General features: G+C 48.6%; 1 protein-coding gene across 1 annotated transcript; it reads right to left on the reverse strand.

Annotated features, from left to right (window-relative positions):
* Positions 1-1166: 1166 nt before the first annotated feature.
* Positions 1167-14890, reverse strand: LOC129011827 (uncharacterized). Its single transcript, XM_054447095.2, has 3 exons — positions 14395-14890; positions 5358-5534; positions 1167-3142 (listed from the first exon to the last, which is right to left on the reverse strand). Exons 1-3 carry the CDS (start codon positions 14756-14758, stop codon positions 3078-3080), a joined length of 606 nt encoding a protein of 201 aa, XP_054303070.2. The 5' UTR covers positions 14759-14890; the 3' UTR covers positions 1167-3077.
* Positions 14891-22612: the final 7722 nt, after the last annotated feature.

Below are 22612 nucleotides of genomic sequence, written 5' to 3' on the forward strand. Positions count from 1 at the left end.
CCAAAACACACAATTAGCCTCTCTCTGCAAGATGAAATAAGAAGTGCCCTGAATGACAAGAGAAAGCATGCTAGGGTCTCTGCCTAACTGAGCACTTACGTAAGACCCTAACTGCCCAGGAACGGTGTCCTCAAAGCCCCAGCTGGGCCCACCTGCCCCGCTGCAGCCACAGGACCTGGCTCTGTGAACCCCTCACTCCTGTTTTCACCCCCACCTCTCTGCTAGTGACTTCCTCATCTGTGACCTGCCCGTTTGTCCCATGCTGACCCAGCAGAACCCTTTCTTGACCTCATGACTCCTCTTTCATCCAGACCTTCCAGAAAGCTGCACCCTCCCCATCCCATCCCCATCATGTCTGCCCCTGTCATCCAGACGGGGGCCTCCAAGCCACATGAGCACCTAGTAGCCACATTGCCCCCACCCTGCTCTCAGCATTTCCCCAGTGTGTAGCATGTCACTAGAAAGAAGTGGGAGGACGGGCTCATGGTGAGTCTTGTGGGGACATGTTTGCTGGAGGCTGACCAGCCTGGTCATGACATCTTTATCTTAAATTTGAAAATTGTCATCAGGTTAGGGTGAAATCCTATCGGATCAACATCTGAGACCAGGCTTACGGAACTGAGCTTCCAACCTGGATGCTTGAGGCTGGAGGGGATGTTGGTGGCCTCGATAACAACCTGAACAACAGCTGGCAGCGGGGAGTGCCTGGGCTGTGTGTCCCCAGAGCACGGACCTGGGTGGTCCAGTCTCCTGTCTCGAGCTCCAGTCATGAGCTTACACGGCCTTTGCACTCCCCCCAAAACCAGCCATTCTCAACCAGCGAGGCCTCTGTGTCTGCAAGGCCAATTTTATTTCTTCTTTGATATTTCTGCTTCTGTGTCCTTTCCCCGCTGCCCAAAAACTGCCTCCCGTCTGCCCATGCAGAGCTGTATCACCCAACAACACCCAGCTCAACTCGGACAACACCCAGCTCAACTCGGACAGCACCCAGCTCAACTCGGACAGCACCCAGCTCAACTCCGACAGGCCCTGGGAAAGTAAGAGCTTGTGGGGAGACCCACGGGCCCACACGGCAGGACTGTGAGGCAAGACTGTAAACATGGGTCAATTGAATATTTATAAACAGGATACTTAAAAGTTCTTGGGATATTGAGCAATGAAAGAAATTGTACTATTTGAAAATTCTATTTCATATGAAAATATAAAATTTCAGCATATCAGAAAGCATCATGAACAAATTTGAAAGCCAAACAAAACTGGGAAAAATATTTGGATAAAAAATCCTAACACTGGTACATAATACATAATAGGCAGTTCATATGTATTTTTGAATGAATGAAACTTACAATACTTTTATTAATGTCATGGGAACATATAAAAACTGCATGGAGATATTTTAAAGAAAAAATTTTGAAATCCATTTTGGTTTTCTTTATAATTCCTTCAGTTCAGCCCATTCCTATAACCACGTGCTCATCCCCACAGGACTAGGCAATGCCCACCCTTGGTGCCCTGCAGTGCACCGCAAGGACATGGCCATGGCCTGGAGCCACGTCCCTGAGTTCCTGGTGGGCTGCATAAGTCTCCCTGTTCCTCCCTGCTGCCTTCTCCTCTCCTGGCTTCCCCACCCCATATTTCCCTGATGATATGGTTTGGCTATGTCCCCACCCAAATCTCATTTTGAATTGTAATCCTCATGGGTTGATGGATGGAGGTGATTGCATCGTGGGGGCAGATATCCCCCAGGCTGTTCTCATGATAGTGAGTTCTCACAAGGTCTGATGGTTTTAAAAGTGGCAGTTTGTTCTTGCGCTCTCACTTCTCCATCCTGCTGCCTTGTGAATAAGGATGTGTCTGCTTCCCCTTCTGCCATGATTGTAAGTTTCCTGAGGTCTCCCCAGCCATGGAGAACTGTGAGTCAATTAAACCTGTTTCCTTTATAAATTACCCGGTCTTGGGGAAGTTCTTCATAGCAGCGTGAGAACAGACAAACATGCCTGAGTCCCCGAGTCTGTGACGCTCCTCATTCTTCAGCACGGCCCGTGCCCAAGACGGGGTGCTCCTCCAGTGCAGAGTTCACACCATGACTGTGGTGTCCTTCAAATAACGCTGCTGCTGCCAGCTTCCCAGGGACTCTTCTCCTGTGTGATTCCAGTGCCTTGCCTATGTTCCTGCTAATCTTCTGGAGTTTAGGAGTCCGTGCAAAGCCCACCCCACCTGAGTCCTTTCATCCTGGGTGCCTTCACCTCCGTCCAGGACTCCGGGGTTGCAGCCACACATGCTCATGTCACCGTGAGGCCCGGCCCTCCAGGGCCTGAGATATACAGATGCTATCCCCCTGGAGACCCAGTGTTTCCCCTTCCTCACTGTCTGCCTTTTGCTCAATCTCTCAGCGCCTTCAGGAAGCCCTTTCACAGCTCATCAGGGAAACCTCTGGGCTCCTCCCCCTCCAGCAAGTCAGCTGGAAGCTCTCAGGCTGGCCATGGAAAGCTGCACCCACTGCCAGGGGACTGGACAGAGAGGCTGGTCTCATTTTCCAATCCCTTCCAGAAGGAAGGAGGGTGCTTCTCCTGAGAGCAGCGACGGGTTTGTGTCTTGTGACCTCTGCCTTCCCTCGCCTGGGGGAGGGTGATGGGGCGTCTTTTTGGCTATGGTTTAAGTAGCAAAAGAGATGGAGTGTCCGAAGGATTGAGGGGTCAGCTGAGGGTGGGGCTTCTCAGTGAGGGGTGGGTCCTCTGGGCGTCATGAGGGCCTGGGGAGAGGACCCTGACCCACTGCCAGGGAGCTGTGCCAGAGGTTCCCATGGGACATGGAAGGGGAACCGACATCTGTTTCTGCACTGGGGCGTGGACACCTGGCCCCACACCACCTAGGTTCCCCCATAGGGGCCTGAAGACTGGAGGTTCTCTCCAGAATGTTCTGGTTTGATTCTGAGAGCAGGAGAGACACCCATAAAAATGATTTGAGGTTAAATTCCTGGCCAGGTAGATGGGAACTCACAGCCAAAATTTAATTAAGGAGAATAAACAATTGTGCCACGTCACGCATCCAAGTCCGGCAGGGCAAATCCACACCCGCTACTCACTGAGCTTCCCCTGGGCCAGAATACTCTCCCCACATTTGCAAGAACAAAGCCTCCTTCCTGTAGAAAAGAAAACAAAAGTAAAATAAAAAAAGAACAAAGCCATTGGGCTTGGGTTTCCTCTTTCTAATCAATCGATTGGTCATCGTCAACACTTTGGTTTTTTTGTTGTTGTTTGTTCGTTTTTTTGAGATGGAGTCTTGCTCAGTCGCCCAGGCTGGAATGCGATGGTGCGATCTTGGCTCACTGCAACCTCCGCCTCCCGGAATCAAGCGATTCTCCTGCCTCAGCCTCCCAAGTAGCTGGGATTACAGGCAACCACCATCATACCTAGCTACTTTTTGTATTTTTGTAGAGACGGGGTTTCACCATGTTGGCCAGGCAGGTCTTGAACTCCTGACCTCAGGTGATCCGCCTGCCTTGGCCTCCCAAAGTGCTGGGATTACAGGCATGAGCCACTGTGCCTGGCATCGTCAACGCTTTGAAAAGGTGTGATGAAATCGGGCCACCTGTGATTTTTACCAGTGGCGCATGAAGAAGTGAACCCCTGAGCATAAGCTGGGCAAAAGTGAGCGGTGAAAACACACTGTGAACAGCTAGGGCTTTTCAGGAAAGAAGAGGAGACTAACTGGGCTTCCTAAAATCATTAAGAATTTGGGCAGTACATCAGATTATCAGAAGTTAAAATTTATTTTCACCTATAATCCAGGGGGTTGGGACAGAGAGGTGTGGCTTCCTCCCAGAACTGTGACTTTACATCATGAACTTCCACAAGGCAAGGGGCTGCAGGACTGTCCTCCAGACGCTCCGGGTGAGCCAAGACAGGAGACCAGACATCAGCTCACCTTGGGGAATGACACCCCCGGAGACAACCCACCCTCTCACAGAACTTCCAGGGAGCATTTTAGCATCTTAACTCTTCCATATGAATGAACAAGCCTTGCTGTTCCCCAGGCTCATGCCTGAAGTCCTGGTGCTTTTGGAGGCTCAGGCAGATGTATCGCTTAGCCCAGGAGTTTGAGACCAGGCTGGGCAACAAGATGAGACCTTGTTTCTACGAAAAATACAAAAATTAGGTGGGTGTGGTGGTGCACAAGTAGTCTCAGCTACTCAGGAGGTGGGAGGATGGCTTGAGCCCGGAAAATCGAGGCTACAGTGAGCCATCGTCATGCCACTGCACTCCAACCTGAGCAACAGAGTGAGACCTGTCTCAAAAAAAAATGTGTGTATATATGGATATGAATGAACAGCCTCCACCTAGGGGCTTTCCTACAGGTAAGACCAAAGTGGAAGAATGAAAACAGAGAATTCAGGAAGCAGAAAAAAATGTCATGGAAAATGTTTTAAAAACCTATCATTAGGCCGGGCGCAGTGACTCACGCCTAGCACATTGGGACGCTGAGGTGGGCAGATTGCCTGAGCTCAGGAGTTTGAGACCAGCCTGGGCCACATGGTGAAACCCTGTCTCTACTAAAACTACAAAAAAAAAAAAAAAAAAAAAAAAGCCAGGTGTGTGGCCAGGCATAGTGGCACAAAACCGTAGTCCCAGCTACTCGGGAGGCTGAGGCACGAGAATCGCTTGAACCTGGGAGATGGAGGTTGCAGTGAGCGAGATCACGCCACTGCACTCCAGCCTGGGCGACAAAGCGAGAGTCTGTCTCCAAGAATAAAGAATAATAAATAAATAAAATAAAAATTTACCATTAATACACCATCAGGGATGTATGAAAAGATAGTACATCCATAAAATAAGAACAGAATATCATGAAAAATAATCAAGAAAAAATGTCTTTGAAATGAAAAAAAAAAAAGATTACCAAAATAAAAACACTCAGGAGTGATGGAAGAGATGGTGGAAACTAGGAGCTTGGCCAATGCTCCTGAGACCTGGGGACTTTCCCAGGTTGCTTCTGGCAGCTCTGTCCCTGGTGTCTTTGGTTCTCTTTTTCTGGACCCTCTTTTGGCTGGATGAGGACTGCCTGGTTTGATCCTCTAATTTTCTTACATTTTCCCTGCCATTTTCCATTTCTTTGTCTCGGTCATATGGGCACCACAGATACCCACACAGTAAATGAAAAAAGTCCCTTACAAACCACATCATCACAAAATTTCAGAACACGAATAAAGTTCTAAATAGCTTTCAGAAAGAAACTAAATCAGCTCTCAGGCAAAGGGACAGAGATAAAAAAGCCTTGGGCTTCTCAACAACACGAAAGCAGTAGAGTGAAGCTGTTGAGATTCCCAAGGAAAATGAATTCCACCTAGGATCCAATACCTGGAGAATGAGCTGCGAAGAGCATAATAAAGATGTCTTCAGAGTCACAAGCCGCTCCTCTGGAAGCTGCTGTAGAAAATGTTGTTTCAAAGCCAAGAAAGATGGCTTGGGGGTCCAGCACATAGAGCACCACCCTGAGGGGATTCCAAGCAGAGTTCTGGGACAAGAGCTGCCCACCTGGGGAGAGAGCAGCTGGTCAGCTTGGAGGGGCCTGAGGAAGGGAGCTCTCCAGGAAACAAACCACTGGTTCTCTACCTACACAGGTGTGTGTGCACAGGTATGTGTAGGTGTGTGTACAGGTGTGTGTGTACAGGTGTCTAGGTGTGTGCAGGTGTGCATGGGTGGACGTGTGCACACAGGTGAGTGTGTGCAGTTGTGTGTAGGTGTGCATGTACAGGTGGGCATGTTAGCACAGGTGTATGGGATGTATGTGTGTGCAGATGTGTGTAGGGGTGTATGTGTAGGTGCACATGCATAGATGTTTGCATGTGTGGGTGTGTGCAGGTGTGTGTGCACAGGTGTGTCCAGGTATGTGTGTGTGCAAGTGTAATGTCCCGCATGTGGATGGGCTTGTGTGCGTGGGTGTGTGTGCACAGGTGTAGATGTGGGGGTGTGTGTAGGTGTGTGTGCATGTATGTAGGTGTGTGTCCAGGGGTAATGTCCCCGTGTGTGGGTGTGGATGTGTAGATGTGTATGTAGGTGTGTGTGCAGTTGTGTGTAGGTGTGTGTGTGTACAAGCATGTACACATTTGCATTTACCTGGAGAGGGTCCACAGCTTTCATCAGATTTATTATAGGACCAGAAACCTCAAGAACAAGTCTCATGAAAGGTTCTCCAACAGCTTTTTGAGGCATTATTCCCAGCCCAGCCGTAACATTTATGTAAGGGAACGACAGGGCCCAGGCTTCTGCCAGGGTATTAGAAGCAGAGCCCTAGTCAGGCATTTGCCTGTGAACTTAAAGTGACCACACCCTGTTCCCCTATATATTTATAGCGCTAGTTGTCGTGCTCTCTCTCTCTGCTTAACTCTTCACTTCTGCTTGGTGGGACCCAGGGATGGAAGACAGCCCTCCTGACTCATGGGCCCCTCCCTCTGCAGGATCTGTGAGTGAGTCTTTGTAGGCGTATGTATGCAGATGCACACGTGTAGGTGTGTGTGTGCAGGTGTGTGTGCAGCTGTGCGTGCAGCTGTGCATGTGTGGGGGCCAGGTTGAATTTGCATCTTCCACTAGAAGAACTAGGGGTTGCCCAGGCTGTTTCCCTGGTTCCCAGTGGGTGGGGGGAACATAAGAGTGGGCTCCAGCCCTAGAGCAATGGTCAGGCTGGCGAATCCTGGACATGGGTCAGACACGAGCCTCAGGGCATCTGCCACTGCAAGCAAGTTTCCCATGTGAGGGACCCCAGGCACACAATGGACAACCAGGCATTAGGCCATCCATCAGGTAAGAGAAACATCCCATAGAAGGCACATGGTAAACATCACATCTGGCCCCTGCATTTCCCCAGAGGGCAGGGTTGCCACCCACTCTGGTACTGGAACCCCAGTTTAGCAGGGGGCTCCCAAAACAACTTGGCATAAAGAACAATCTGAAAGCACGCAGCCTCAGGGAGAGCAGGCCCTCACCCACTTCTTAGTCCCGCAGTGTGCTGAAACACTGACAGCATTCTGAAGAGATCCCTTAGGCCACGTGTTGTTCCCATGGTGTCAACACGTTTAGGAGGACTTGGCGCTACGTGGCACAGCCTGCATCAGCTAGCAGAGAGGCTCTCAGATTTGAGAGGACATAAGAATCATCACGAGAGGGCTTCTCAAAACCCAGTTGCTGGGCAAACCCAGAGGTCTGGGGTGGGCCTGAGATGTGCATTTCCGACAAATATTCAGGCACTGCTGTTGCTGCTGGCCCGGGACCCTGTCATGAGGAGCACGGATCTGCACAGTTGTCCCTCATTACATGTTTGCTGATTGACTGAATGAGTGAATCCAGGCAGTGAGAATAATGGCACTCAGAGGAGCGGCCCAAGGAACAGAGTTGGGAGTGGTTGCTGTGCTGTGATCCCTTGAAGGATGGTTTAGAGGCTTGTTTCTCAAACAGCAACCTGTCAGTGGAGAGCAAATTCAATTTGGAAGATGATGACTGCCATTAGAAAGGGAAGTGGAACAGAATAGAGGGTGATGGTGCACTGTCTCATGAAGCTTTTGGTTCCATTTTACACCTACTTCTCACTCGTGTGTGTTTGTGTGTGCTGATGATGCAAAAAGTAGCTTCTTACCGAGGCAGTCAAGAAAGTCTGAAGCCACCAGGTGTAATGTCACTGAGGAAAGAGGGCCCAAATGGCAGGGGCAGGAAACAGGCCGCCCCCAAGCTTCATGTAGGTAAAGCAGTGTGTGGAACCCAGGTCGCAGGTGAAGGCCCAGCTGTGAGGGCCTCTGGCAAGTGGTGATCATACTGCCTGGGCTTTGTGGTGCAGAGGGGATCTGAGGACAGGCAGACTGGGTTTGGATTGATTCGATATGCCAACCTGCCTGGAACTGTTAGAAGAAAAGCTTTGGACTTCGTTCTACATTCAAAACAAGGTGGATGAGGGGGAAACATCCAGGGCCCCAGTGTGGTGTTAGGCAGAATCCATGTGGTGCGGTTCTAATCTGTTTGTGGTGAGAGCATGTGTGTGTTTGCAGAGGGGTTGTAGGGCTGCTCTGCCTCCCTGCCCGAGCCAACCCCACGACAAGTAATCTGGGGAGTGGTCCCAGAGACACTGCCAGTGAGGCTGGAGAGGGCCCCGGTGTGGCATAGGTTCCCCGGGTGTGGGAGCTGAGCCTCTCCCCCTCCCGGCAGTCCTGGTGCCAGGCTCCACAAGGCAAAGATGCTCCACGTGCCTGCGGGTGGTCCCGCAATGAGCTCTGGCTGCCAGATGCACCTCCCCTCCAAGGCCTCTGCTGCCTCCCAGTGGCTCACTTTGTTTGCGGCACTGCAAACTGAATCCTGTTAAAAAGCATAGTTAGAAGGCAGCACCATGCTCCTCACTCTTGAAAGCCAGCGGGTGGACCAAGTCTCCACCTTGAAATCCCAGTCACCGCGCTCGAAATTAACGAGTTGTCCAGTGACCTGCTTCTGGGATTGCCACGCTGAGAGGTCACGTTGTCTTTAAGCAAATACAAGAAAGCAAGTCTCAAGGAAAGCAGGTTTTGTTTCTAGAACATCAGAGGGACCCAAGCATGTACCACATTAGGCTTTTTAAACCCGCATTCTACCCAGGGCTAGGTCAGTGAAGAAGGGCTTTGAATACTGAGGAAGCTCTCGGCTCCTCATCAGTCACTGAGATGACATTGTTACCGTGGGAAGTCTGGGCCTTACCTCACTGCGTCCATCCCTGCCCAGTTACACCCCACTCCCACACTGCAAGCAGGGGCTTTAAACTGTAAATCTGTCAATGTCATTCCCTGAGATGACATCACCAACCTTGGGTGATGTGAGCAACAAAATGCACAATGGCTGTGCTGATTGCAAACTGTAGAATAAAATAAATGCATGCAAGTTCACGCTGCTGTCATCACTGACCGTGTCAACACGCAAACGGGGAAGAGGGACCAACTGCTCTTCCTTGAAGGAGAACCTCGATGGATAAATGCCAGAGGAAAGGGGGAAACAAAATCACCATGAGGCAAAGTCCACGGAACCGATTGCTGCCGACAAGACCCCCATGGATGCCAAAATCAGAGAAGTTCCAGGAGAATCAGGATTTGGTCTCCCAGTGTCTCCAGGACGATTGTCCACTACAGAGGAAGGATGGCGATTTGACCAGGAGACTCAGCAGACACCACCTGGACCTGGAGTTGGACACATCAGGGAGACTCAGCAGACACCACCTGGACCTGGAGTTGGACACATCAGGGAGACTCAGCAGACACCACCTGGACCTGGAGTTGGACACATCAGGGAGACTCAGCAGACACCACCTGGACCTGGAGTTGGACACATCAGCTCAGGAGCCACTGAGAGACAGCCTTACCTCCACAGGATGCTTGCCAAATGGGCTGGACTTCATACAGTCCTGAGAACATGAGACAGCAAAATCCATGCCCAGGCCCCAGGACAAGGGTGGCTGGGGCTGATATAGGGTCTGGCTCTGTCACCCAGGCTGGAGTGCAGTGGTACAATCATGACTCAATGCAGCCTCCAACTCCTGGGCTCCAGCGATCCTCCCCACTCAAGTAGCTGGGACCACAGGCGCACACCACCACACCCAGGTAATTTGATTTTATTTTTTGTAGAGATGAGACCTCATTGTGTTGCCCAGGCTGGTCTTGAACTCCTGGGCTCAAGCGGTCCTCCTGCCTTGCTCTCCCAAAATTGTGGGATTACAGGCATGGGCCACGGTGTCACACTGGGTGCTGGGTTTAATATCTGTGTCATGGCCATGACAGACATGGATATGAGGAAAGCTGGGGAGGATTATGTGGGAACTCTGGGTACTATTTCTGCAACTTTTTAGTAAGTCTCAAATTCATTCAAAACAAAGTTAAAAACAAGAACAACAAAGAGCCATCCACTTGCCCCAAACTCTTCCTCAGCTCCCACTCACTCTGAAGATAAATTTCAGAGTCCTCCATCAGACTTAAAGAACTTCTCGCCAGTTCCCTCCAGTCCACACGATCCCAGCTATCTCTCTCCACTCATCCCTGCGATCTTAAATCCACAACACTTTCTTGGATCAACTTTCCTGACAACAACATTGCGAGGTCTCTCTCTGTGGCATTTTTGTAGCTCCTAATACCTCCTCTGCAGCACTTACCATGTCTGCAGTTAACTCAGAGCCTGAGAGACCCACCCCTCAGATCATCCGCAAAGACCCACAAGTGCTCCCCTCAGCCCCACAGACCCTTTCCACAGACTGAGAGACACTTCCCACAGACCCCCTCCCCACATATCCACAGACCCGACGCAGTCCCCTCAGACCCACAGACCCTTCCCACAGACTCATAGACCTTCCCCTCAGACCCATAACCTCCCCACCCCACAGACCTTTCCCACAGACCCACAGACCATCCCCTACCTTCAGACCCTCCCCTCAGACCTGCAGACCCTCCCCAACCCACGGACACTTCCCATAGATCCACAGACCCTCCCCTCCCTTCAAACCCTCCTCTTCCTTCAGATGCTCCCCTCAAACTATCCTCAGACCCTCCCTTCATACCCACAGACCTTTCTATCAGACCCTCCTCTTAGACCCACAGAGCATCCCATCAGTCCTCAGACCCTCCTCTCAGACCCACAGACCCTCACCTCAGACCCTCAGACCCTCCCTTCAGACACACAGACCCTCCCCTCAGATCCTCCCTTAAGAACCCAAGACCCTTTTCTCAGACCCTACCTTCAAACGCTAAAATGCTTGCCTCAGACCCTCAGACCCTCTTCTCTGACCCAAAGACCCTCCCCTCAGGCCCTCAGACCCTCTTCTCCGACCCTCAGACCCGCCCCTCAGACCCATGGACCCTCCTTTCAGACCCACACACCCTCCCATCAGATGTTCACACCCAGAGACCCTCACCTTAGACCCTCATATCCTCTTCTCACACCCTCAGACCCTTCCTCAGACCCACACCCCTCCTCTCAAACCCACAGACCCTCCCCTCAGACCTTGAGACACTCTTCTCACACCCTCAGATCCTCCCCTTGGACTTACAGACCCTCCCTCCAGACTCTTAGACCCTCTTCTCAGACCCTCAGACCCTCCCCTCAGACGCTCAGACCCTCTTCTCATATCCTCATAACCTCCCCTCAGACCCACAGACTCTCTGCTCAGACCCTTGGACCCTCTTCTTAGACCCTCAAACCCTACACTCAGACCCTGAGACCCTCCTCTCAGAACACAGACCCACGCCCCTCCTCTCAGACCCATAGACCCACCCCTCAGACCCTTACCCTCCTCTCAGACCTGCAGACTCTCTCCCCTCAAACCCACAGACCCTCCCCTTAGACCAACAGACCTGCCCCTCAGACCTGCTTCTCAGACCCACAGACCCTCCCCTTAGACCCACAGATGCTCCGCTCAGACCCTCAGACCCTCCCCTCAGACACAAGCCCTCCCCTCAGACCTTCCCATAAGAACCTGAGAACCTCTTCTCAGACCCTCACCACAGACACTCAGACCTCTCGTCTTAAACCCACAGACCCTATTCTCCAACCCTCAGGCCATCCCCTCAGATGCTCAGACCCTATTCCCCTACCCTTAGACTCTCGCCTCAGACCCGCAGACTCTCCCCTCAGACTCACGAACCATCCCGTCAGACCTTCCCAAGACACCCAGAGACCCAACCCTCAGACCCTCAGATGCTCCTCTAAGACCCTCAGACCCTCCCCTCAGACCCTTCTCTCTGACCCACAGACCCTCCTCTGAGACCCTCCCCTCAGACACACAGACCCTCCTGTCAGACACACAGACCCTCCTGTCAGACACATAGACCCTCCCCCCAAACACACAGACCTCCCCTCAGATGCACAGACCCTCCTCTCAGATACACAGACATTCCCCTCAGACCCACAGACCCTCCTCTTAAACCCTCTGACCCTCCCCACAGGCCCTCAGACTCTCCCCTCTGACCTTCCCCTCAGACTCTCAGACCCTCCTCCTGGATCCCCAAACCCTCTCCTCAGACCCTCAGACCCTCCCCTTAGACCCTCTTCTCAGACCCACAGATCCTTCCCTCAGACCCTCTTCTCAGACCCACAGATCCTTTCCTCAGACCCACAGTCCCTCCTCTCAGACCCACAGTCCCTCCCCTCAGACCCACAGACCCTCCTCTCACACCCTCAGACCCTATTCTCAGACCCACAGACTCTCCTCTCAGACCCAGAGACCCTGCCCTCAGACTCACATACCATCCCCTCAGACCCTCAACTCAGACCAACAGACCCTCCCCTCAGACCCTCTTCTCAGACTCTCCTGTCAGACACAGAGACCCTCCCCTCAGACTCTTTCCTTAGACCCTCTGACCCTCCCCTCAGACCCTCAGACCATCTTCTCAGACCTTCAAACCCTCCCCTCAGACCTTCAGACCCTCGTCATACCCTCAGACCCTTCCTTCAGACCCACAGATTCTCCCCCTAAACCCATGGACTATCTCCTCAGACCCTCAGACCCTCCTCTCAGACCCGCAGACCCTTCCCTCAGACCCAGAGACCCTCCTCTCAGACTCTCCCCTCATACCCTCAGACTCCTCTCATATTCTCAACTCTCTTCTCAGATCCAAACACCCTCCTCTCTGACCCTCAGACTCTTCTCAGACTGTCACACCCTCCCCTCAGAACCCCCACCGAGATACAAAGACCCATCAGACCCTCAGAACCCCCCTGAGATACAGACACTCCCCTCAGAACCTGAGACCCTCCCCTCAGACCCTCAGAACATCTTCTCAGACCCTGAGCCCCTCCCCTCAGACCCTCTTCTCAGACTCTCAGACCCTCCCTGCAGACCCAGAGACCCTCCCCGCTGACCCTTTCCTCAGATCCTCAGACTCTCCTCTCAGACCCTCCCCTCATACTCTTAGACTTTCCCCTCAGAACCTCAACCCTCCTCTCAGACCCCAACACCCTCCTGTCTGACCCTCAGACTCTCTTCTCAAGACCCTCAGACCCTCCCGTCAGACCCTCGGACGCCCCCCTGAGATACACAGATCCTCCCATCAGACCCTCCCCATAGACCCACAAACCCTCCCCTCAGACCGTCAGAAACTCTTCTCAGACTATGAGACCCTCCCCTCAGGCCTTCAGACCCTCGCTTCAGACCCAGAGACCCTCCCATCAGACCCTCAGACCCTATTCTCAGATCCTCAAACCCTCCCCTCAGACCCTCTACTCATGCCCTCAGACTCTCCCTTCCGACCCACAGATTCTCCCCTCAGACCCCCAGACCCACCCCTTAGACCCACACACCCTCCCCTCAAACCCACAGACCCTCCCCTCAGACCCTCTTCTCAGACCCACAGACCCTCCCAAGAGACCCACAGCCTCTCCCCTCAGAGCCTCCTCTCAGACCTTCAGACCCTCCCCTCAGACCCTCAGATCCACCTCTCCGACCCTCAGACCCTTCCTTCACACCCTCTTCTCAGACTCTCAGACCTTCCCCTCAGAGCCGCCTATCAAATCCACAGGCCCTCCTCTCAGACTCAGAGACCCTCCCCTCAGACCCTCAGATGCTCCTCTCAGACCCACAAACCCTCCTCTCCAACTCTCAGATCCTCGGCTCAGACCCACAGATCCTCTTCTCAGACCCTCAGAGCCTCCCCTCACACCCTCAGACTCTCTCTTCAGACCGTCAATCTTCCTCTCAGACCCAAAGACCCTCCTCTCAGACCCTCAGTCTCTCTTCTCAGACTCTCAGACTGCCCCCCAGACCCTCAGACCCTCCCAAGAGACCCACAGACCCTCCCCTCAGATGCTCCCCTCAGACCCAGAGACCCTCCTCTCAGACCCTCGAACCCTTCCCTCAGATCCTCAGACCCTCAATCTGTCCTCTCAGACCCTCCTCTCAGACGCACAGACCCTCTGACCCTCCCCTCAGACCCTCAGACCCTCAGACCATCCTCTCAGACCCTCCTCCCAGGCCCTCAGACCCTCCTCTCAGACCCTCGAACCCTTCCCTCAGATCCTCAGACCCTCAATCTGTCCTCTCAGACCCTCCTCCCAGGCCCTCAGACCCTCCCCTCAGACCCAGAGACCCTCCTCTCAGACCCTCCAACCCTTCCCTCAGATCCTCAGACCCTCTTCTCAGACCCTCAATCTGTCCTCTCAGACCCTCCTCTCAGACGCACAGACCCTCTGACCCTCCCCTCAGACCCTCAGACCGTCCTCTCAGACCCCCTTCTCAGGCCCTCAGACCCTCCCCTCAGACCCTCAGACCGTCCTCTCAGACCCCCTTCTCAGGCCCTCAGACCCTCAGACCCTCAGACCGTCCTCTCAGACCCCCTTCTCAGGCCCTCAGACCCTCCCCTCAGACCCACAGACCGTCCCCTCATACTTTCCCCTCAGACCCTCATACTCTCAGGTGGGCAGAGCTTCTGCCAGTGTAGATCACGGTGCCGTCTTCCCTCGCAGCACTGCTGTCGTCCTGGTCTTCCCAGGGCGTCTTTCTGTCCGTGGGTTTCCGGCAGGGCCCTCACCTCTTCCGGTGCGCACTGCTCAGCCCTCCGCGGCTCAGGCCTGACTGAAAGTACCCGTGGTCCCTGAGCCTCGTGTGCGCTTGTCAGCAGAACCTGTTTTGTCCTCAGTCTGTCTGCTCTGAGTCGGCGTGGACATTTGCTCTCTGTGTGCATCACAGAGACCCGCAGGGCCCTGGCGCTCAGAGGCCAGCGTGAGGTTCTAGGTCTGGGGCCGGAGCGGGCGACAGCGGGGCTCGGAGCCATAGCCACAGCCCTGCCTGACTAGGTAATTCACCCCTTTAATAATCAGAAGACGGAAAGAAGGCAAAGGTGCAGGCCAGAGGGAACCCGAATTCCCTGTTGAGTGCGACTTTCTTTCTTTTTGAGGTCTGGTTTCTGGTCAGTGTCCTGAGGGCATTATGCCATGCAGGGCGGTTCTGAATTGCGTAGGCCCAGCCTGGTGTTGCCGCGGTCCCCACCCCACTCTGCAGCCCTGTCTGATCCTGACCCAGTTTTCTTGTCCACCCCTGAGGCTCAAACACTGTGATTTGAGCTCAGACAAGGTGAGTCTCAGGTTTTGAGTGAGAATGTTTCTTTTAAACGTTGGTTTGATAATTTTCTATAAAAGGCTGAACGCTGAATTGTTTCTTTTCTGTACCAAAATGTCAAGTGGTCTCCTCCAGCCGTGCCTATCACCAGCCTGTGTCTCCCTGTGAAATATGGTCTGGTTCCATCATGGATTTATTTTCCTGCCTCCCAGTAGGACAGATCTCAGCTCTTTAGGCCGACAACCCCTGACAGCAACTCAGCCACCTCCTGCCCTCACCCTTGGAGCCCTGTCTACTGATGGCTCACTTGGAGCCTGGCTTGGGGTGACATCTGTGCCAGGGTGTGCGGTCATTTCCCTGGATTCTTGTTAGAGTCCTCATCTGCCCAAGGAGATGATGACCCTGAGCTACTAAGAACAGGATTCCTTCATGTCAGGACACAGAGACAAACATGCGCACCATGTAAGGGAAGGGAAGATGGTAAAGAGAAATTGGTGAACAAATGCCGCGGCCAGGCAGGCGGCGCGAATGAGCTGAGTGTGGCATCAGAGGGGTGGGAACTTGGTGCCGCTCAGCCTTGGCAGGCAGCTGCTAAGTAGGAATGCACAAACACTGGCCACATCATCTGATTTTTAAAAAGCCAGAAATATGGACTTCTGTATAAGATTTTGTGATTTTTAAATGTTGGCAATATTCTTTGCTTTTTTTCTTTTTAATCCTGGGTAGGGTAAACCACCAGTTCCCAACTTCTGTACTAAAACATGTTCTGTAGATTTTTTTTTTTTTTTTTTTGAGACGGAGTCTCGCTCTGTTGCCCAGGCTGGAGTTCAGGGTGCAATCGCGGCTCACTGCAAGCTCTGCCTCCCGGGTTGACGCCATTTTCCTGCCTCAGCCCCCGGAGTAGCTGGGACTACAGGCGCCCGCCAAGACGCCCGGCTAATTTTTTGTGTTTTTAGTAGAGACGGGGTTTCACCATGTTAGCCAGGATGGTCTCAATCTCCTGACCTCGTGATCCGCCCGCCTCTGTCTCCCAAAGTGCTGGGATTACAGGCGTGAGCCACTATGCCTGGCCCCATGTTCTCTAGATTTTTAAAACTAAGATTTTGTTTTATAAATTTATATGGAAATACAGAAAAATGCCAGAAAAAGTGCCTATAATTTTCACTGTTAACAAAATTATGTAAAGTAAGAAGTAAAAGTAGCTCCAAGATCCCCTTCACTTCTCCGGTTTGCTGACGTGTGGTAGAGGAGGGGCCATACAGGCGAAGGTCAACATGCGGAGGTCAGGTGAGCCCTGGAAGTGGGCAGGATTTGGAAGGACTGACAATGAGGAGAGCTTGCCCTCAGGTAGGAAGACAGGGTTGATCCTTATCTTTGTTTCAGTGGCAGCTGCACCCTTGCATGCATGGTCCAGTTCTATCTCTTCGTTTATATGTCCACTGAACATAACAAATCCTAGTGTAACCACAGCCCTACCCAAGAACATGATGAGACACAGCTCCCTAAGTTTTCTCCCCGAAAGTAACCAAAGAACTACTCTGACTTTGACACTTGTTATCCTTTCTAGCTTGTCTCTTTTCTTATATACATATATATATATATATATATATATATATATATATATAAAATGCATACATGAGTTTTGTCTTTTTGTTTTTAAACTTTATAAGAAGGATATGATATTATATGTGGGCGTTAGGGACATTTTACTTCCTTCATTCTCACTTGTTATCCTATTGTGGGAATACTCCTCACTTTGCTTATCTGGTGTCCTATAGTTGAACATTTGAGCTGCCTTCCACTTTTTTATTAGCGTAAACATTGATGCTGAGCATGATCCCTGGGACAGGTCCTGAATGTGGAATTGTTGGGTAGCAGGGTGTGCAAATATTCAACCTAATAGGATTGTATCAAATTATTTTCAAAAGTGGCTGTATCAACTCACACTCCTACTGGCCATGTGTAAGAGATGTAATTGGCCCACAGCCTTCCCAGTATTTGCTATTGTCAGACTTCTTAAAATTTGCCTGTCATATGGGCATAAAATGATTTCTGATTGTGGTCTTATCTGTATCTCCCTGATAATTAATGAGACCAAGAATCTTTTCATGTGTATACATATTGGCCATTGACAACACTAACTCTTCTGAGCCATGAACAGCATATACCTTTATGTATTTAGTTCTTCTGTCTTTCAGTTGTATTTTATAGTATTGTGTTGTACACATTTTTCATTAGAGTTGTTCCTTGTATTTCATATTTTGTTCTATTGTTAAATCGGATATTGGTTTGATTTCTTTTGGATTAGTTTCTTACTTTTTATTGCTGTATTGTATACGTATAGAAAGGTGCAAATACCACAAGTTTACAGCTTGATGAATTTTCATTGGACTCACCTATTTAACCTAGACCCAGATGAATGAAACACAGCTTCCCCAGCACCTTAAGACCCCCTGTGTTCTCTTCCATTTATTTCCACTCCTACTCCCACCTTCCAACCAGCAGCCTCTGTCCCAACTAGATTCATTTTGCTTGTTTGGTACTTTATAATCATGGATCCACACAAAATGTAGTCTTTTGTGTCTTGCTACTCTTGCTCAAAACAGTATTTATGAGGAACTTTACCCCATTACTGCCTGTAGTTGTGGACAGTTCATTCCATTGTGTGATTCTACCAGAATTTGTCCTGTTGTCAGGGAGCACTGGGACGGGTCCCAGTTTGGAACAATTACACACAGTGCTGCCTATAGACACTTTAGAAGATGTCTTTTGATAGACAAATGCATTGATTTCTCTTGGATATATTCCTGGGAGTGGAATTGCTGGACCATGGAGTAGTTGTATGTTTGACTTCATTAGGGAATGTAAGTCAGTTTTTCAAAAGAATTTTAACATTTAACACTCCCACCACCAATATATGACAGTTCCACTTGTGTCACGTTCTTTGCCAGCACTCGATGTTGTCAATCCCGTAACTGTTAGCCATTCAGATAGGTATGAAATCGTATTTGCCTATGTTTTTAATTTGCATTTTCTGATTACTAAAGAGGCTGAGAACATTTTCACAAGTTTCTTGACCATTTGGATTTCTTCTTTACTATAGCTCAAGTCTTTTTGACAATCTTATAACTGAGTTATTTTTCTTTTATTTATTAACTTGTAGTGTTCTTAATTGTTCTGGATATTTCTTTGTTAGATATTTGTTTTGTAAATATTTCCCTAGTCTATTAATATTTTTTAAATTTGCTTTTGTTGAGCAAGAGTTTTAAATCTTGAAAAACTCCAAATTATACATTTTTTCTTTTATACTTCGTGCTATTTTTGCTCTATTTAAAAAATTCTTGCCTATCCTAAGGTCCTGTTTTCTTCAAAATATCTAATTTTTGCTTTCATAAAGCTAAAATTAATGTAATGTCATACAGTTTAATTTGGGGGGTTTGGTGTGAGGTAGAGATCAAAGTTAATTTTTTTTTTCTATATGAGATCCAGCTGATCCAGCACCATTTATTGAAAAGACTTTTCTTTTCCCATGAATAGTATTGATGCCTTTGTTGAATATCAAGTAAATATAATATGTGAGTCTATTTTGGGATTTTCTATGCTGTGTCATTGGTCTCTTATCTGTATGCCATCACTACAATGTCTTAATGTGGCATTGAAATCTGGTAGTATAAATCCTTCAACATTATTGTTCTTCAAGATTGTCTTGGAATTACTAGGTCTGTTGGTATTCTACATAAAATTTCAAGTTGGGTTGTCACTGGAAAATCCCAAACTACTTGTTGATTAAACAACACACTTGTAGGTAAGACATGGGCCTAAGTAGAATTTCAAGAGAAATTTAAAAATCTTTCATTGACTTAAATGAAAATGAAAATACAACTTATCAAAATTTGTGGGGTGCAGCAAAAGCAGTGCTTAAAGGAGAACTTATGGCATTGACTGCATATATTAGAAAAGAATATCTAAAATCAATGGTCTAAGCCTCCACTTTAGTGAACTGGAAAAATATGAGCAAATTAAATTCAAAGTAAGCAGAAGAAAAGAAATAATAAGAATTAGAGCAAAACCAATGAAATGAAAACAGGAAAACAATAGCGAAAAGCAGTAAAACCGAAAGATGGTTTTTTGAAAAGATTAATAAAATCCATAAACTTCTAGCCAGGCTAAGGAAAAAACAGAGAAGACAGAAATTGCTAATATCCAAAATGAAAGAGGGGCCATTAGACCTCATATAGAACTCATGGACATTAAAGGGGTAATAAAGGCATATGACGAACAACTCTGTGCCTGCAAATTTGGTATCCTAGATGAAATGAACCAATTCCTTGGAAGACACAATCTGCCAAAACTCACACAAAAATAGACAATTTGAATAGACCTAAATCTATTAAAGAAATTGAATCAATAATGAATAACAGAAAGCACCAGGCTCAGATAGGTTCAGTGGTAAATTTTACCAAACATTTAAGGAATAAATTATACCACTTCTCTACAATCTTTTCCAGAAGATAAAAGCAGAGGAATATGTTTTAATTTATTCTGTGAGGCCAGCATTAACATAATACCAAAACTAGACAAAGACATTACAAGAAAAGAAAACTACAGACTTGTCTCTCGTATGAACATAAATGCAACAGTCTTCAATAAAATACTAGCAAATCAGACTGGGTGTGGTGGCTCGCGCCTGTAATCCCAGCATGTTGGGAGGCCAAGACGGGTGGATCACCTGAGGTCAGGAGTTTGAGACCGGCCTGGCCAATGTGGTGAAACCCCATTTCTACTAAAAATACAAAAATTAGCCAGGCGTGGTGGTAGGCGCCTGTAATCCCAGCTACTTGGGAGAGTGAGGCAGGAGAATCACTTGAACCTGGGAGGCAGATATTGCAGTGAGCCAAGATTCCACCATTGCACTCTAGCCTGGGAGACAAGAGTGAAACACTGTCTCCAAAACAAAACAAAACAAACACACAAAAATACAAAAAAAAAACCCTAGCAAATCACATCCAGCAATGTATAAAAATAATTATACACCATGAACAAGTGGAATTTATAACCATGACCAAGTGGTATCTATCCAGGTCTGCAAGATTGGTTCAACATTTAAAAATCAATTAGTACAATCACATTACATTGGGAGAAAAATCACATGATCATATCAATAGACGTAGAAAAAGCATCTGACAAAATCCAACAATTATTTATGATTTAGAAAAAAAAACTCAGCAAACTAAGAATAGAGGGGAACTTCTTCACTTGGTAACGATATCTACAGAAAACCTACAGCTAACATCATACATAATATTTAGAAACTAGATCTTTCCTGCTAAGATCAGGATCAAGGCAAGGATGTTCCTTCTCACCAATCCTTTCCAACATTGTACTAGAAGTTCTAGCAAGCCCAAGAAGACAATAAAAGGAAATAAAGTGTATACAGATTGGGAAGGAGAAAACAAAGCTTTCTTAGTTACCAGACTGCCTGATTGTGTATGTAGAAAATCCAAAAGAATTGTCAAAAACTCCTGAAACTAATAGGCAATTATAGCAAGATTGTAGGATATAACAAAAATGAATTGCTTTTCTATATGCCAGTAAAAAACAAGTGGAACTTCAAATTTAAAACACACTACTATCTACAGTAACACTAAAAAGGAATGAAGTACTTGGGTTTAAATCTAACAAAATACATACAAGATCTATATGAGGAAAACCACAAAACTCTGGTGAAAGAACTCAAAGAAAAGCTACATAAATGAGAGACATCCCATGTTCATGGATAGAAAGACTTAATATTGTCAGAATGTCAGTTCTTCCCAGCTTCATCTCTAGTATAGATTGAATGCAATCAATCTATAAACTCAACAGTAAGAAAATGAACAATTTGATTAAGAAATGGGCAACTGGGCTGGGCGCAGTGGCTCACGCCTATAATCCCAGCACTTTGGGAGGCCAAGGTGGGTGGATCACGAGGTCAAGAGATCGAGACCATCCTGGCCAACATGGTGAAACCCCATCTCTACTAAAAATACAAAAATTAGCTGGGCATGGTGGTGCATGCCTGTAGTCCCAGCTACTTGGGAGGCTGAGACAGGAGAATCACTTGAACCTGAGAGGTGGAGGTTGCAGTGAGCCAAGATCCTGATCCTGCCACTGCATTCCAGCCTGGTGACACAGTGTGATTCCATCTCAAAAAAAAAGAAAAAAAAAAGAAAGAAAGAAATGGCAAACTGGCACGGTGGCTCATGCCTGTAATCTCAGCACTTTGGGAGGCCGAGGCAGGCAGATCACCTAAGGTTGGGAGTTTGAGACCAGCCTGGCCTGGTAAAACTCCATCTCTACTGAAAATTCAAAAATTAGCTGGGTGTGGTGGCACGCACCTATACTCGGGAGGCTGAGGCAGGAGAATCACTTGAACCTAGGAGGCAGAGGTTGCAGTGAGCTGAGATTGTGCCACTGCATTCCAGCCTGGGCAACAGAGCAAGTCTCCATCTTAAAAAAAAAAAAATGAAAGAAAGAAATGGGCAAAATACCTGAACAGACACCTCACCAAAGAAGCTATACAGATGGCAAAGAAGATGAGCATATGACAAGATGCTTCATATCATATGTCATCAGGGAAGTACTAATTAAAACAGCAATGAGATACCACCACACACCTATTAGACTGGCAAACAACCAAATTGCTGACACCACCAAATGCTGGTAATGATGTGAATCAGCAGGAACTGTCATTCATTGCTGGTGAGAATATAAAATAGCATAACCACTTTGGAAGACAGTTTGGAGTTTCTGACAAAACTAACAGCTGAGCACGGTGGCTCACGCCTGTAATCCCAGCACTTTGGGAGGCCGAGGCAGGCAGATCTCCTGAGGTAAGGAGTTCAAGACCAGCCTGACCCACATGGAGAAACCCCGTCTCTACTAAAATACAAAAAAATTAGCCAGGTGTGGTGGCGCATGCCTATAATCTCAGCTACTTGAGAGGCTGAGGCAGGAGAATCACTTGAACCCGGGAGGCGGAGGTTGCGGTGAGCCGAGATCATGCCATTGCACTCCAGCCTGGACAACAAGAGTGAAACTCTGTCTCAAAAAATAAAAAATAAAAAAATAAACAAAACTAACATACACTTACCATGTGATCCAGCAATTGTGCTCCTTGGTATTTACCAAAATGAGTCAAAAACTTATGTCCACACAAAATTCTACACATGGATGTTTATAGCAGCTTTATTTATAATCGCCAAAAGTTGGAAGCAACCAAGATGTCCTTCAATAAGTGAGTGGATAAACAAACTGTGATACAGCCAGATAACGGAATATTATTCAGTACTAAAAAGAAATGAGCTATCAGGCTATGAAAACACATGGAGAAACTTTAAGTGCATATTACTAAGTAAAAGAAGCCAATCTGCTAGGGGCAGTGGCTCATGCCTGTAATCCTAGCACTTTGGGAGGCCAAGGCAGGTGGATCACCTGAGGTCAGGAGTTTGGGACCAGCCTGGCCAACATGGTGAAACCCCGTCTCTACTAAAAATACAAAAATTAGCTGACGTGGTGGCATGCACTTGAA

This window comes from Pongo pygmaeus, chromosome 14 (assembly GCF_028885625.2).
Source record: "Pongo pygmaeus isolate AG05252 chromosome 14, NHGRI_mPonPyg2-v2.0_pri, whole genome shotgun sequence".
Lineage (NCBI taxonomy): Eukaryota > Metazoa > Chordata > Mammalia > Primates > Hominidae > Pongo > Pongo pygmaeus.

Coding starts and splice junctions, on each gene's coding strand:
- LOC129011827 (XM_054447095.2), bottom strand. CDS start 14,758: ATGGCTCCGAGCCCCGCTGTCGCCCGCTCCGGCCCCAGACCTAGAACC. Junction 5,535..14,394: donor GAAGCTCTGCCCACCTGAGA/GTATGAGGGTCT, acceptor CTCTCTCCCCAG/GTGGGCAGCTCTTGTCCCAG. Junction 3,143..5,357: donor CTTCGCAGCTCATTCTCCAG/GTATTGGATCCT, acceptor TCTTTTCTACAG/GAAGGAGGCTTTGTTCTTGC.